At 32.9% G+C, this 15,179-nt stretch overlaps 2 protein-coding genes across 5 annotated transcripts in view; one reads left to right on the forward strand and one right to left on the reverse strand.

The window, feature by feature from the left end:
- Window positions 1–2,139: 2,139 nt before the first annotated feature.
- ap2s1 (adaptor related protein complex 2 subunit sigma 1) lies at window positions 2,140–9,580 on the reverse strand. Its single transcript, XM_051129708.1, has 5 exons — window positions 9,432–9,580; window positions 8,812–8,961; window positions 8,443–8,556; window positions 4,896–4,955; window positions 2,140–3,303 (listed from the first exon to the last, which is right to left on the reverse strand). The coding sequence occupies exons 1-5, from the start codon at window positions 9,432–9,434 to the stop codon at window positions 3,202–3,204; spliced, it is 429 nt and encodes a 142-aa protein (XP_050985665.1). The 5' UTR covers window positions 9,435–9,580; the 3' UTR covers window positions 2,140–3,201.
- A 4,064-nt stretch (window positions 9,581–13,644) lies between these two features.
- arhgap35a (Rho GTPase activating protein 35a) overlaps window positions 13,645–15,179 on the forward strand; it is a 107,487-nt gene continuing 105,952 nt past the window's right edge. For all 4 annotated transcript variants that reach the window (XM_051129704.1, XM_051129702.1, XM_051129705.1 and 1 more), the window contains exon 1: window positions 13,645–14,286. The gene's annotated coding sequence lies outside the window, so the exon portion shown is untranslated. The remainder of the gene's footprint in view (window positions 14,287–15,179) is intronic.

Below are 15,179 nucleotides of genomic sequence, written 5' to 3' on the forward strand. Positions count from 1 at the left end.
CTGTTTCACCTTTGTCTTCTATAACAAATGTTATTCAAATTAGATTCCAATAATCTCTCTCTCTCAAATAATCTTTCTAAGGTGACAGATGCATAAAACGTGACATTCACAAGAAATTAAAATACTTCCAATCGTGTCTCATGAGAAAATGTAACTATTTTAAGAGGTGGCGAGTTCATATAATGTGATTTGTATGGAAACATAATTTCTGTATGTAAAAAAAGCAAACATGAAGGTCCACCCCTATACCTAACTCTCAGTGGGGCACAAGCAAATTATATTAAAACATATAAATGACATTTCATACAAATTAGCCACCAAAATGTAAAATAGTTACTAATTGCTATGGGTGTTGCATATAGTTCAACAGAATCTGGTTTAGAGCATTAAAGACTAGTTCAAAATATGGTCTGCAATCTACTTAATCTGGTTTTGAGAAGAAAGATTTAAGATAAGAGTATATGTGGGCCAATCTACAGAACTGGTGCGAAGTCAGAGTTGGAAACATCTTGGAAGAAAAAAAAATCTTTTTCCACAAATTTTGTATGTATGCAAATTGTAGAATATCCAAGGTACACATTTCTATTTGTAGTAATTCAGCAGTTAATTCTCATATTGTATTTTCAGAAGGTTTTGAAATATTTGTTTTCTTTCCAAATTTGTCACTACCGAAATACAGTAATATATAATTTAATAAGAAGGGTTATATTGACCGTTAAGATTTTGCTTACATCTTTCTTGTGTGTACATTTTATATATATATATATATATATATATCACATCACATTACAGGTTTTTAACCCAAATACTACCAAATACTAAAACACTACTAAAATACAACAAATTTGCATAACTGCACTACAATTTTGTTTATTTCCCCCAAATAAAAGATTATGTGTTTCCTTTTGTCACTACCGATATGATGTTTCGGTCGTGACTGTTACGGTAATGATAATTTTTTAAGATAACACCCCCAAAACAAACAAAGATGTCACAACCGAAACATCACCAAATGTTTTGGTTGTAACTGTTTCGGTAGTGACAATTTTATGGGATAACACCCAAAAAAACAAGGATGTCACTACCGACACCACCAAATGTTTCATACTGACAATTTTAGTTTGAACCTAGCTCAAATATGCTAATCAGCACATGGTTAGCTAGCACAGTTTTGAACAGTGATACACATAAAAACTAAATGTTATGGAATAACTCCATAATTATAGAAAAATAGCGGTGGTGATTTTTATTTTTTAAAGTTAGACACATACTTTCAGACTTTTGAACACATTTACCTCAGAATGAAGAGACCTCACTATGAGAGAGTGACAGAAATACTATACTGATACAAAATCTATTTATTTAAATATCACTTTAGAAAAAAAATAAAAATAAAAAAAATGTCATTCGATGTCATTTTCATAAGTTGAAATTTAGGGGTTAGGTTTCGGGCCAGCCACCTCCCAATTGAAAGTACCAATTAGATTGTTTTATATTAAGCTTACTAATATCTTAGTAAACATCTAAGATTTAAATACCTAAATGCTTTTTGAAATGTCTTTGTTGTTGTGGGACAGCAGTTTGCACTAATTCTGTAGAATGGCTCATATAGATTTATATGATAGTTTTTTTAATGTATGTGACTGCGCCTACCTGTCTGAAAATTATTTTCGAAACATTTCAGCGCTGTGCACTTCCCTCCCATTCATTATCGTTTCAGTGGATGAATTGTATGTCAAGATGGCGATAGCAGATTTACACGTCAAGCTAATCAAAACAGTAAACCGTTCCCACATTTTTTTCCCTCCAAAATACACGGACTGGATGCCTCATGCTTAACGCGGTAAGTTAACTTAAGTTAGATAAGTTAAATTAAATATTTTTTTCCCTCTACTATGTAGTCACTGGTCACACATAATCATGAATTAATCGAATGTCAGTTTTATATTCGCTCGTTCCCTTGTAGTTAGACTCCAAAATACATCATTCCTGGTAACTAATGACCTCGTCATATATTTGCATAATCGTCAGTATCCGGTAGATGGCAGTATAATACATGTAAAAAACGACTCTCAGAACACATTAACTGACAGACGCTCAACCCAGTATCTTCTTTATAAGAAACCAACAAACTCGAAGTAGTTTTAATTCTCTTTATTTCACCTTCATGGATATATACACTGACAGCAACACACACGTGAGAATACATCAACTTTTACTCTGCAATCTCACAGGGACAAATAGGCAGATCTAGAATACTCTAGGGCAGAAGAGACAAAAAGAAATACAATATAAAACATTCACATACAAAATAAAGACAGATCCTCAGAGTAACTCATGAATCGAACTGTAATGGAACGTTCCGAGGCTGAGCAGTTGCCATAGAGCTCTTGGCGCGAGGGAACTGCCGCCACAAAAGGGGAAATTAAAAGTAGACCATCTTTTGTCATTTTCCCCGAGTTCCATTCTTCCACTCAGCCTTGTTCTCTAAAGCGCTCGCTAATCGTTGGCTCGAGTTCTTCATAAAACCAACAGACTTCAATGCAATTACAACGAGGTGAAACTGAGAGTGTTTAGACGCTTGGAATGACTGGTTAGTTCATATAGTTACGCTTAAAATAGATGCATATATAATGTAGGTATATGTACACAATACAAAACAACTTTCACAGATTTTGACTTGATATAATCTGATTTGAATATTTCATTTCATTAAATGAGCTCGACAAGTTTGGGGAGGATTTAAATGATAAAATCAAGTTTGTCAATGCTATATATAGTAGTGCAGCCCATGGATTTTGCAGTTACAGGAACGACGTTTCCGTGCCACGGCAGAATTTGGCCAACATGATGCTATTATCTGTTAGTGTTAATGAACGGACTTGGAGAGGTTACCAGTCGGAGACATTGAAGTCTACTGTGCTATAAAATTGCTGAAGTATTCAATTCTGTCTTTGCCAAAGAATAATTAGGTCAATCACCAGGGAGGTTTTGTAAACTTACAAATTCAAACAGAATGGCAACATCCTTCATCGTGGACGTGAAATTTAAAGAAAAGGTGAAATGTTTGTGGATGCATTTCAGCAAGACGACATCCATACGCACAAATAATATGGCTTGGCTGCAGAGCGTGTGGGCGGAGCCTGTGGAGGTGGGTGGAGCCTGCAGGAATGGTGGTTGACTGATTGATTGACAGGCTCTTTACTCCAAAGACTGCAACATGAGAAGCTGCTTGAGCACCTTTGTCTGGCTGGTCTCTCTGATCTCTCCTGCCAGAAACATCTCGTCCACCACTGTATACACCTGAAACACAACAACAAATTTGTTTCTATCAGTTCACAGTTAGTATTTAAATGGATAGTTCCCCCAGAAATGAACAAAGTTGTTACGAGTTTGGAAAAACGTGAGGGTGAGTAATTAATGCCAATTTTCTTTTTTGGGTGAACTACCCCTTTAAGGAATAGGTCAGTCAAAAACATAACCCTATAAAGCCTACTGTTTAATATTTGATGCACAAGGGCCTCTGAATTATCAACATGATCAAAACTTGCTGAAAAACCTGTCATACTCAATCTACTACTACATTCCACTGTCTGATTGATAGCTTATACTTTTTAACAAGTAAACAGAATTTCTTCCCGCTTACGGAACATGATGGCGAGTAATTAACGACAGCATTTTCATTTTTGGGTGAACTATCCCTTTAAATATGAGCTCCATATTCTCCTCAAAGCCATAAAAGCATGATGTATCAAGTATGATCATTTTTACATATTTTGTCTAAACATTCAATAAATTGTTCCATTAAAAAATAATAATAATAATTCCATATAGTACTGTTTACAGGGTTAACAAAAAACAAATCTCATCAGCGTGGCTTTTAGTGTGGGCCGAACTGTTCACGCAGTAGGCGGAATCAAAAATACATCAGGTAATTAGCAGAGCAGAAATCAAATGCAATTAACTGTGGCAACTTTTTTTCCTATAATTACTTATGGTTTTCCTTCAGCGGCAGCCTCCCTCTCGTGCTGAATGGATGTGGATGTTCTTAATTGTATGACTGTTGTAATTATGCATAAAATACCTGTTGCCATGGAGCTGCATTGCTGCTGAAACAGAGCTAATTACATCTTTTCTCTCACTAGTTTTTGCTGCTTGGGCCCTTTTTCTGCCAGTGAGGCTCTTTAAAATACTATCCAAAACACTATCCATGGATAGATGCAACCAAGCATTTACCTTTGCCTCTGACTGGTTAAGGCAAGTCATGTTGAATCACGTCAGTATTTCTTTCTTTTTTTAAATCAAGGATGCATTAAACTGATAAAACGTGACATGGGAATGTGTAATGTTGCAAAAGATTTCTATTTCAAATAAATACTGTTCTTTCAAACTTTACATTCATCAAATAATCCTGAAAAAAATTGATTTCTACAAAAAAATATTAAGCAGCACAATTGTTTTCAGCATTGATAAATGTTTCTTGAGCAGCAAATCAGCATATTAGAATGATTTCTGAAGGATCATGTGACACTGAAGACTGGAGTAATGATGCTGAAAATTCAGCTTAGCATCACAGGAATAAATTACAATTTAAAATATATTAAAATAGAAAACAGTAATTTTAAAAAGTAAAAATATTTCAAATTTGTACAGGTTTTGCTGTACTTTGGATCAAATAAATGCAGGCTTGGTGAACACAAGAGACCTCTTTAAAAAACATTAAACATCTTACTGTTCAAAAACTTTTGACTGGTTGTGTGTGTGTGTGTGTGTGTGTGTGTGTGTATATATATATATAATTATAAACACATATTTTTTTAAAAAGTGTTTAGAATTTTGTTTTATATATATATTATTAAAAAAAAGTGTTAGTATTAGTTTACTTCTACACTTACCTTGTAGAAATTGAAGACCAGATCTAATTCACACACATTGTGGAAATACTCATTCAAAACCTGCAAATAAAGAAAAATACAGATCAGCTCCAATCCATTCATAGCAACATCTGCTCAGGATGTTGCTCAGCAGTCTGTCGTTCACCTCAATAAGGAGCAGCAAAATCAGGGACGGGTAGCTGTTGACTGTTTTAGGTTGGTGACCCAGGAGTTTGTTTGTTTTTAATCCAGTGTTATTCAGCATAGTGGGCTGGTTTGGGCTCAAGTTATGTGGGATATGATGGGGGAGTTGTTTACAGTGGGGGTCAGAGGAAGTCCTAGAATCCATGTCACAATGTTCTTGAACTCCTGGCTGCTGGTTTCCCTCACGGCTACATTCCATTAGTCTCTCAGATACGGAAAATTACGCCAATTCAAGTGCTGCTCCAGCACTGCCTTATTTACCTGGTGAGAAATCTCACTATAGCTCATTTTCCAATTATCTGTGTTATGTTAAAATGTATTTAGACAGAAAATGTTTAGGGTTAGGCTGAGAGATATGCTTAAATTCATTATTTAGTTGACAAGATAAAATTACTAGAGATTTCAATACACTTCTTAATTTAGTAATTTAGTTCCCCAAAGCCTGTGCCAGTGGTTCAGTTTTGTGCCTGCTTACTTGTATATATTTCAGATTTAAAGGAGAAGTAAACCTCCAAAAAATACAATTAAAATACTTTTTAATCTCAAACGTTCATCTTGTCTTGCTCTCCCTGAACTTTGTGTATTCTGACTCAAGACAGTTAGGGCATGTCGAAAAACTCTGATTCTGACTCAGAGTATTCTGACTCTGACTCTGTATTTTCTCTCTAAACTTCAAAAATCATTTCAAAATTATCCTACATCGCTGCAGAAGTACCCACCCAGTCTTTGCAAAGTGAACATGCAAAGAAGAACAAACACCTTTGACAAAAAAGGTAAAACAGTGATATAGGACGATTTTGAAGTTGAGGGAGAACATGAAATGGGAGTTTTTCGACATACCCTAACAGTCATAAACCAAATAAAAACAGAGGTCGGGATAAGACGACAAGACCAACATTTGACATTAAAAAGTATATAAATTGTATTATTTTTATGTAAGTAACCGATTGTTTCGCTAGATAAGACCCTTCTTCCACAGCTGGGATCGTTTACAACTGCATTTGGGGCACCATATCAGTCCATTATATGGAGAAAAATCCAAATGCTTCGTGTCATCACTTTGAAAAATATTCTTTGTGTAGCATTTTAAATGTTTTTAAATAATATGCATACAAATATTGCTGTATTTATGATGTACTTTAGTTTTTTTGGTGCAAATACATTAAAGTAACTTGACATTATCATTGAAAACCAGCAATAATAATTTTCATTTTGATTACATAATAATGGCAATATATACATGTCAAAGTAAGACATGCTCCTTTGCCAGCTGTGATGCCTGGTTACTGGTTTAAACGTAGCACACCTTAATAGCTTCAACAACTGATTGCCAATTAAGTTTAGAATACAATGAATTTAGGCCCAGATTATGCAGAGCTGTAATAGCTGCTAATTTTGATGAATCGAAAATGTACGTTTTTTCTATATATAAAATGTTTATGTAATAAAACGTGTTTTCGTAGCTTGTGTTGTCCCTTATCAGTGCAAAATTATCACAAATTAAAAAGGATTCATCCCAATATTGTCCAAAACCCCACTTTTCTAGGGCGTTTCCAAACTTTTGGAGGGCAGTGTAAATATTAAGACATATCCCCAGACCAAATGTTACAGTATTTCTTAAAGTCACTAAGAGTGTGACTATGCTGATATTTGTGTTATTTGAGGAAGAACAAGCAGACAATCACTTTTAAAAGCCAATGCAAAGCACATTTATCATGCTGAACATTAAAGACCTTCATTAAAGTTAATCTCCTGACTTTTCAAAGCTGATGTTTCAACAGCCTACACTTCCCTTAAGAGTCTCCATATCTCATTTTGATTTGCGCTTAATAAAAACGCATATAAGATAGGTTTTTAATTATGGATTCTGTGCAGTGTAATCAATTCAGTGCTCAGGAAGCGTGCTGATTACACCATTTAGCCGCTCAATTGAATGCAGAACACATTAGATAATCATGTATCATATAAATAATTCCAGCTATATATGCATGTTCAAATTTACTCTTTACTCACCCTCATGACATCCAAAATGTAACAGAGTTTATTTCTTTAACAGATTTGGAGAAATTTAGCATTATTATTTTACTTGCTCCCTAGTGGATGCTTCACAGTGAATGGGTGCCGTCAGAATGAGAGTCCAAACAACTGATAAAAACATCACAATAATCCGATAGCAATCCACATGACTCAAATCAATCAATTAATGTGTCTGAATTAAGTGTGTGTTTGTAATAAATCCATTAACACTTTTTTTTTTACTTAAAGGTTGATATGATTCTTTAGGGTCTTAATGAAAAGTCTATAATATACTTTGATTAAACATTCTCAATGGTTTTGTAAAACAACACCCTTTTTACCTTTTCAAAATGAGCTCTGCAAAAATCATCTCATTCTAAGGGGTTGTTCCTTTAAATGCAAATGAGCTCTGCTCGCCCCGCCCCTTTCTTCTCTCTGTGGAGTGACGAGCCTGTTTACTTTAGCCGCATTTAGCCGCTAAACTTCCTAACTACCACGTTATAAGGAAAGGCGATCGCAAAGATTCATAAAAAAAACCCTTATACATACTTCTGCTGTAAGTGAAGCTGGATCACGAAAGATTCGCGGATATATGTAGATCGGGAGGCGCATTCCCTTCACAAACAAACGTAATCCACTGCATCTTCAGCGGCTCAGATGTCGGGAGTAAATGACGACCACTATGTTCATTATTACATCCAGCAACACAACACCTCAATCGCTCAATCTAACTTACATCCCTGCTCCGGCATCGAAACAAGGAAGGTTACTGTACTGTGACAGCTGATCTGAGGTAAGATGCTAATTTCAATCAACTATTGTGGGTGTGACGGCACACCGACATGCATCTGAGAACGGCTCGATTTGAAAAAGGGGATATTATTTTTACAGATTAATTAAAAACCACCGCATGGATTTTTATCATTATAGGGTGTATAGATGTGTACATACACTGCCAACACACATTAATGTTCAAACAACATGAAAAAGTGAACTTTGCATCCGATGACCCCTTTAAAACTACTATCCATTATTTTGCTTTCTCTAGTGAAAAAGAGAAATATGCACCGATCAAGCACTGTTTACAATGTCATAATAATGTTTTTGGATTACTTATTAGGAGTTGTGTGGATTACTTGTGAATTGAGATGTTTTTATCAGTTGTTTTGAATCTCACTCTGACGGCACCCATTCATTGCAAAGGCTCCATTGGTGAGCAAGTGAAGTAATGCTAAATTTATCCAATATGCAATCTCATTTACATCTTTAATGGCCCAAGTGTGGGTACATTTTTAGCAAATTTGAATTTTTGGTTTAACTATTTGTTTAAAGCTAGCTCTTCATTTACCTCAACAAAATTATGTATAGCTTCCAGGTAAGCCAGGTTATTGTCTGTCACATCCACACAGATGCAGAAGTACAGGCCAGCGTATCGCCTGTAAATGATCTTGAAGTTTCTGAACTGCAATGGAAAACAATGTATAACATGTAAGACTACATATAAATGCCTTGATTTGATTATTAAACAAACTGATTTGTACATTTCCTGTACAAGACCTTCAAAACAACACGACATGTGTGATGATGTTTTTACCAATCCTATAAAGAACATAATCATATTTAAATTAAACATTTTGATTCCAAGGACAAATGATAAGTAATTTATATTGTCCTCGCAACCACAGCAAGCATAACATGTTAAAAGTAAGTGTTGTACCTCTACAAAGTTGGTGTGTTTGGCATCACGGACTGTCACTACGGCATGAACCTCTTCAATCAGTTTCTGCTTCTCATCATCATCAAACTGCATGTACCACTTGGCCAGCCTGGTCTTCCCAGCCCGATTCTGAATGAGGATAAAGCGGATCTGCACAAGAATATCAGGAGGAAACTTTAGATTCTCACAAATCATTCACAGAGGACGTCACATGCTTTTTTTGTACGAATAATAACAACGCATTAAACAATTTCAATAGCTTAAGATGCATGAGCTGCCGTTCTAATTGTATTATGTATTGCTATGTATATTAAAACACATTACAGGTATATAATAGAGAAATTATACAGAGCTTGCTTCAAATAACTAACATTAGCAATAAGCATTTAGCCTCATTCAGTGTTATTTCCATTCACACCCTAAATAGAATAACGAAAGGCTTATTATTTTTTTTCTTCTGGATATTACAGTCAATACGACACGTCTATATAGTTTAATTTATGACCTTGGTCGTGTTATAATCGACATATATCACACTAGCCTGTTAGCGGAGAAGAACAGACAGTCGAACGACTACAAATAAGTGATTGTAACAAACAAAAATAGGCATTTACACTTACCATTGTGCTCGGTATTAATCGTTTACGTTGGTCTCAGTTATTTCAATCAATGTTTAATTGATTTTTTTACGAAATATAGCGAAATATAGGTTAGGTTCTATAGCCGCCCGCTATCTTCATCGAACAGGATGCGAGCAGAGGCCGTTGAAGCTAGGAATGATGGGTAATGTAGTTTTGTAAGCCAGCTGATAACATACAAGGATATCAAGAGAATGGTTCCTTCCGCACTACAATTACAATCTTACACCGGGGTTGAACTGTCAGAGATAGCACATGACTTAAATGTAAAATTAAAAGATTATGGATGTTTGATAGGACTTTTGCTCAAGTTAGTTACTAATTTAGCATATATTTATCGTATTAAACGTCATAATTAATAGAATACTTTGAAATAGACCCCAGGGCGCATTTGAAATAATAGAAGTAATACTAGAAGCATGAAATCAATATTAATGACAGTTTTATTAACGTTAATCCAGCATAACATAAATATCTTACAAACATTGTATAATGAAAATGTATATAAGTATAATATTTGTATATATGAAATTAATAAATTATTTTTTGTGAACAGTGTAATGCGTTTTGATTTTTGCTTTTAAAGAAATATATTTGGATTTTACCTTTTATTTAAGAAGACATTATGAGTGATAATGCTTGAATGTAACCTTACTATGTCTTTGTTGTGAGGCTCATGCCAACAGCTTGACTATACACATAAAAAAAACAAAAAAAAAAAAAAAAAAAAAAAAAACAACAGGATCTGGACAATGGCCGCTGCAGTGTGAGTTCAGTCTGAAAACATGTATCATGCATTTCTGGCCATATTTTGGAGAATGGAGAATCTGATCTGTGTTACATCACCACACCTCTGTTCTGTACTTCAGCTTTTTTAAGACTAGTAAGTTTGTCTACTGCAGAACACTGTCCAGATAACTTGGACAGGGTCTCTGCACATATTCAGAAGGGGGTTGGGGCTCTGATTGTTAAGAGATTGCACAACTGTGAGAGCGAAGAATGTGGTGGCCCTTGGGACTTAGAAATATTTCAGCTGCAGTCTAGAGGTGGGAGCAGAGACCTTCGCAGTTTCTTCACTTCACCAAAAGCAGTTTGTTGTGAAAGGCTGCTGATTTATTTTTTTATTTTTTTTAACTATGTGTCATGATAAATACTGTTATGACTGACTGCAAATAACTTGATTTAGCTTCTGTTTCTGCATATATAGTTTTGTGGGCCTATTTATAGATAAAAACAGAAAGCATGAGAACTTTTTATTAAACTTATACCCCCAAGTGACTCTCTCTAATTGCACTCATAACATGATGGTGAGATGGAAATGGTGGAGATGGTGGAGAGCAAACGCTGAAAGCAATTGCTAGTATGTGGAAACAAATCTATATTTTATATCCTTGAGAATAGAGTTTAAAACTGCATTATTAAAAAATAGGATTATAACAAAAGATATGAAAAATTCAGAATAACATATGGGAAAGTCATGGAAAATTATATTATAATGTATTATGGGGTGAATCATTAATTGAAAATGTCACAGAAAAGTTGTCAGTTGTCACATTTTTGTATATTACGTTTTATTGGCGCACCATTGGGGTAAGCTGTCACTATGGAACCTGCCATTAAACAGCATATTATCCACCTTATTTTAATGACATTTGTATATATAGGTCTGGCTTCCGGTCTCATCTGCGCTCAGCTATTTTTAGCTGTACAAAGCAGCTTGTTTTGCTGCTTGATATTGCAAATACATGTGTCTTACCATATTATTTTAATGTATTATCTTAACTACAAACACACTGATTTGTAGTGCACAGTTTTAGCGTTTATTGCATGTTGTTATTCTTCTCGTTTTTTCCATATGGCGGCTAATGAACTGGAAGTTTTGCCCATTAGCTTACTTACGTGTTTAAGAATAAGGTGGATAGGCTTTTCAAGTTTTTATTCATTTTTTATTCATTTCGTTGTAATGTAGTTGTAATTCATTTTAAACAATGTAATGTGTCCAACCATGTGACAGTATTAGTATTATTATAGTATAGTTTAGCCTAGTATTATAGTTTAGTGCTATTTATATAATATTTCTATACTATTATAGTTTTTATCAAAATCTAGATATTTCAGAATATTTTTATATTTTCTTTTTTTTAATAATTAATTTTGGTATGTGCTTTAGTCATTGTTATTAGTTTTCTTTTAAATATTTCTTTTTTAAGATTTAATTTATTTTTATTTAGTGCTTTAACTTAAATTTACTTCAGTCATTTTTTAAATGTTTTTCATCTAATATTTAAATTTAATTTTATTTTATTTCAGCTTCATTTTAATTAACTTTTTTTTTTAGTTTATAATATTAATAATATTTTTAAACATTATTTAATAAAAAAAAATATTTGGTTATTATTAATTTTATAATTCAATATAAACAAACCATACATTTTTGTAGGCTAACTGGACTTTTGACTCAAAACCATATAGTTGCTGTGATTGAGACCTTGTTGTAACTCTGCCATCCTCTATTATAGTTTTTATCAAAATCAAAATTTAATCGTTTTTATAGTTAAATTAATATTTAAATTTAATAATTTTTGTATTTAGTAATATTATAGGTTTTGTTCTTTTAATTACTTATTTTTAGATTTAACTTATTTTAATTTAGTTTTAGCTTTAGTTTTTATTTATTATATATATTTTATTTTATGTCCAGTCAGTAATTTTAGTGCTTCAACTTTTTTTTTTTTACATTTTTATCTATTTTTTTTAATTATTAGTATTTTTTTAATATTTATATTTATTTATATTTTATTGTATTTTATTTCAGCTTCATTTTAATTGTTTAGTTTAGTTTTATTAAATGATAATATTACCATGGTGACAACGATTTTTATGAAAAATACCCTTGTCCTGGTAACACAGTAAAAAAAAAAATTAAAAAATTAATTAGAAAAAACTAATTAGATATTTTTGTACAAAAAAAATATTTAAACTTTTATATATATATATATATATATATATATATATATATAGTTTAATTTTTTAATCCAACATATAAACTAACCACACATTTTTTGTAGGCTAACTGCTGCTGTACATATTGCTTACAGTTATATATATATATATATATATATATATATATATATATATATATTTTATTTCCAGTTAGTAATTTTAGTGCTTCAACTTCAACTTTTTTTTTAATCTAATATTTATATTATATTATATATATATATATATATATATATATAAGTTTTTGTTCCTTCTAATTATTTCTTTTTAGATTTAGTTTATTTATTGCATTTTATTTCCAGTTAGTAATTTTAGATTTTAGTGCTTCAAATTAAACTTTTCATCTATTTTTTAATCTAATATTTGTATTTATTATATATTTTATTTTTTTATTTTAGGCTAACTGGATTTCTGACTCAATGGTAAATATATATATATATATATATATATATATATATATATATATATATATATATATATATATATATATATATATATACCATTATAGTTTTTATCAAAAGGTATTAAAAACATTTATAGTTGAGTTAGTACTTAAATTGAATAAATTTGGTATGTGCTTTAGTCATTGTTATTCCTTTTTGTTCCTTCTAATTATTTCTTTTTAGATTTTAGATTTAGTTTATTATATTTTATATAAGTTAGTCATTTTAGTGCTTCAACTTAAACTTAGTTTTTTTTTTCATCTATTTTTTTTTATCTAATATTTATATTTATTTTATGTTTGACATTATTATTTATTTACCCTTTTTAAGTTTAGTTTAGCTTAATTTAATAAATTATAATATTACCAACTTGCTCAGTTTTTATGAAAAATACCTGTGTTCTCAGGAACACAACAAAGAAAAATGCATCATTAGAAAAATGCTTTTTTTAATTATTTTAAATTTTAACTAAATTTATTATTTAATTTTGTAATCCAACATATAAACAAACCACACATTAACTGGACTTTTGACTCAAAACCTTATAGTTGCTGAGATTGAGCCCCTCCATCCTCTCCTCTACATATGGACAATGTTTGTTACTAACTAGGGTATTATTTGTTTTGATCAGAAAAAACAGCAATAATAACACCAACCCTGATTCCACCGGATGCCAGCACCTTTAGATTACGTATGCTTGCGTTATAATAATTACTGTGTGTGTGAGCGTGTGTGTGTGTGCGGTAATTGTGTCCGTGCGCGAGACTACAGAGGAGGGAGGAGAGACCGAGAACGGGAGAAGGGCCGCCATTATTGGGAAGCTGAAAAAACACATTAACGCACACATTCACACACGCACCGTCACTGAATTTCGCCTTTATGCTGGGAGAAGTCCTTTTTTCCGCCGGAGACTTGCGCTGTTCCGCACAGACCGCGTGTTGACGGCTGAAACGCCTGACAAACATGGACAACTCGAGATGTTTTGGACACAACAAAGGAAATTATAAGTGCTCAAAAACAACGTGGTGAACCCAAGGGAAGACACAACGATACAAAGCTGTTTTTCCCTCTCTCTCCTTCAACGCCCCCTCCTTTCCAACAAGAAACAGTGATCTGATATTCCAGTCTGCTTTTTCCTCGATGCGTTTTGTCTTTTGTGCTGCATTTGCGAAGACAGCCACAAATCAGGTTGTTGAAAACTTTCAGAATACGATCAGTCATTGAAAGAAGAGATTGCGTTGCGATCGGACAGCTGCAGAAGGGAAACGCCGATCTTTATGGGACTACTGCTGGACTATTATTATTGTTATTCCTCATCTTGATGAATTTCTCAGCCGGTCACTGCTGCTGCAGATAAAGGAGTGAAAGAGAAGAGAGAGGGGAGGCATGCTGTGGTATGCACCAGTCTTTTTCTTTTCCTTCATCTACATTTTCTAATTCCATGGGATCCTGTAAGCAAATTGCTTTGCGGCTATACAAACTTTATTTATCCTTGTGTTGGGGAAACTAGAGGGCCGTGTCTAGGTTTGTTATCACATTGAACTAAAACTGCTTTCCGTGTGATATTTTCTTAATATTCCAGTCCAGATCTGGAGTTTCTTTGCGTTTAAACGTGTTCTCATATCAGTTCTCTCATACACAGCCTTACAGCTGTCAGCCAGTATGTTGCAAATGAAAGCTTTCGGAGCGGTCTTTATGCTTTAAATCTTTTAGAATCAGTTCTGGTAAATTGGTTTATTATAAAGCGTAATCATTGATGGGTTTTTCTGTAAACTGAGATGGAAATGGGTGAACGATTGTCTGGCATCACCCAAATAAAGCACTGACGCTTTGACTCAGATCTGATACATAGACTGTGCTTACATGCACAACAGTATTTAGAGTTTGATCACATTCTGTTTATGTAAGACTCCTATAAACATTCGCATGAATGCCATAACTAGATTACGCCAAAATTCCGGACGATCAAACTGAATTTTGAGTCACTTATTCAGAATATCCTACAAATTTTGCTTGTCCACAGAAATTTTTGCAACATCATTTAGCTAAGCTTTTTGAAGAGAAGAGGAGGGTTTTTTTAATTAACCTTTTGCACTGAAACATTCTGATACATTCCGATTTATATACTTTTTTTTTTTTTAATAATAATCACTTTTATTTTATGTTATGAAATAGAATTCATATTGTCTAAAATGACTGTAATAGTAAATGTCAAGTATTTTCATAAAATAAATGATTTACTTACTTTTTTCAGAATGAAGCCTTATCTAAAATAATAAAATATAAT

This window comes from Labeo rohita, chromosome 15 (genome assembly GCF_022985175.1).
Source record: "Labeo rohita strain BAU-BD-2019 chromosome 15, IGBB_LRoh.1.0, whole genome shotgun sequence".
Taxonomy (NCBI): Eukaryota; Metazoa; Chordata; class Actinopteri; order Cypriniformes; family Cyprinidae; genus Labeo; species Labeo rohita.